We start from the raw sequence: 1,258 nt of genomic DNA, 5'->3' as shown, positions 1-1,258 counted from the left end.
AACACAGATTTCGAGGTGTGGCACCCCAAGCGCTGAGTACAGGGGGACAGTCACTCCCCTCCTCCTGCTGGCCACACATTCCAGCGTGGCTCAGGGAGGGCTGCCGCTTCTTCAGCAGAACACTGCTGGGCGTTTGGGGAAAGTTACATTTTTGTTAGAAGAAAATGTAACATGAGGTTTTTGTTGCTCAGCTGTTCGCGTCCATTATTTTTGAATGACAGTAGCCCCAACAAGAGAGGTCCGCCCACATACAACGAGCACATAACCAAGCGGGTAGCATCAAGCCCAGGACCACCGGAAGGTCCGAGCCACCCTCGAGAACCAAGCACACCACATCGGTACCGCGAGGGAAGGACAGAGCTACGGCGGGACAAGTCACCTGGGCGACCGCTGGAGAGGGAGAAATCTCCAGGCCGGCTTCTGAGCACCCGCAGAGAACGATCCCCTGGAAGACTGTTCGACGAGAGCAGCCGAGGAAGAATGCCTGTGAGTGGTGCCAGGACGCCTCTTGCTCAACTCCGGACCCCCCGCAGAGAACGATCCCCTGGAAGACTGTTCGACGAGAGCAGCCGAGGAAGAATGCCTGTGAGTGGTGCCAGGACGCCTCTTGCTCAAGTCAATAAGGTAAGTCAGAGCCTGGAGAACATTTCTGTTCTCGGGAAAAGGCACTGAAGGGCTAGTGGTGCTGTTAGGTACAAAAGCTCACAGCACCGCCCCCCAACTTCTATTAAACCAGAGCATGTACAGTGTAACCTCCCGGCCCTGCGAGCACCTTCCCTTGTGCAAGTTCTGTACCTGCAAAGGCAGCGTGTCCCTGGAACAGACTCAAGTCCTCCAGCTGTGAAAGCAAGAGGGCATTTACCAGCAGAAATCGGGTTACCGCGGGATTGGGGGTGGGGGACGGAGGCTGCTGTGTTCAGAGTGATGTGGATCGTACTTCCTTTGTCAGTGGGTTAGGAACTATGTCCCCTAGAGGGAAGTGGCCCTGCAGCGCTGGCTCAGCAGCAGCAGCAGATCGGAGCTAAACTGCTGCTGGAACCTGTGCACGTGTGAGGAAAAACATGTGTGACCTGTAACTTGTTTTATTTCCCTGTCAGGTCTGGGACCAGTCTTCAGTGTAAGTCTCAGCTAGACAAAGTTACTCATCTTGACCTGCAGGAAAAAAAAAGGAAATACACTGAGTATATGCACTCCACACGTCTGCTGCCCAGCTCCCACCACCGCAGTCCTGGGCCAAAGCTCGCTCCGCATCGGGAGA

The 1,258-nt window shown here is 55.1% G+C and overlaps 1 protein-coding gene across 2 annotated transcripts in view; it reads left to right on the top strand.

The window, feature by feature from the left end:
* Positions 1 to 1,121, top strand: part of CIT (citron rho-interacting serine/threonine kinase) — a 70,417-nt gene extending 69,296 nt beyond the window's left edge. For both annotated transcript variants that reach the window (XM_010134992.1, XM_010134990.1), the window contains 3 exons: positions 222 to 455; positions 552 to 624; positions 1,098 to 1,121. In XM_010134992.1, the coding sequence (XP_010133294.1) occupies positions 222 to 455; positions 552 to 624; positions 1,098 to 1,121 (331 nt within the window). The remainder of the gene's footprint in view (positions 1 to 221; positions 456 to 551; positions 625 to 1,097) is intronic.
* Positions 1,122 to 1,258: the final 137 nt, after the last annotated feature.

Source organism: Buceros rhinoceros, unplaced genomic scaffold (assembly GCF_000710305.1).
Source record: "Buceros rhinoceros silvestris isolate BGI_N320 unplaced genomic scaffold, ASM71030v1 scaffold9324, whole genome shotgun sequence".
Lineage (NCBI taxonomy): Eukaryota > Metazoa > Chordata > Aves > Bucerotiformes > Bucerotidae > Buceros > Buceros rhinoceros.
This window is presented reverse-complemented; position numbering and strand designations above follow the sequence as displayed.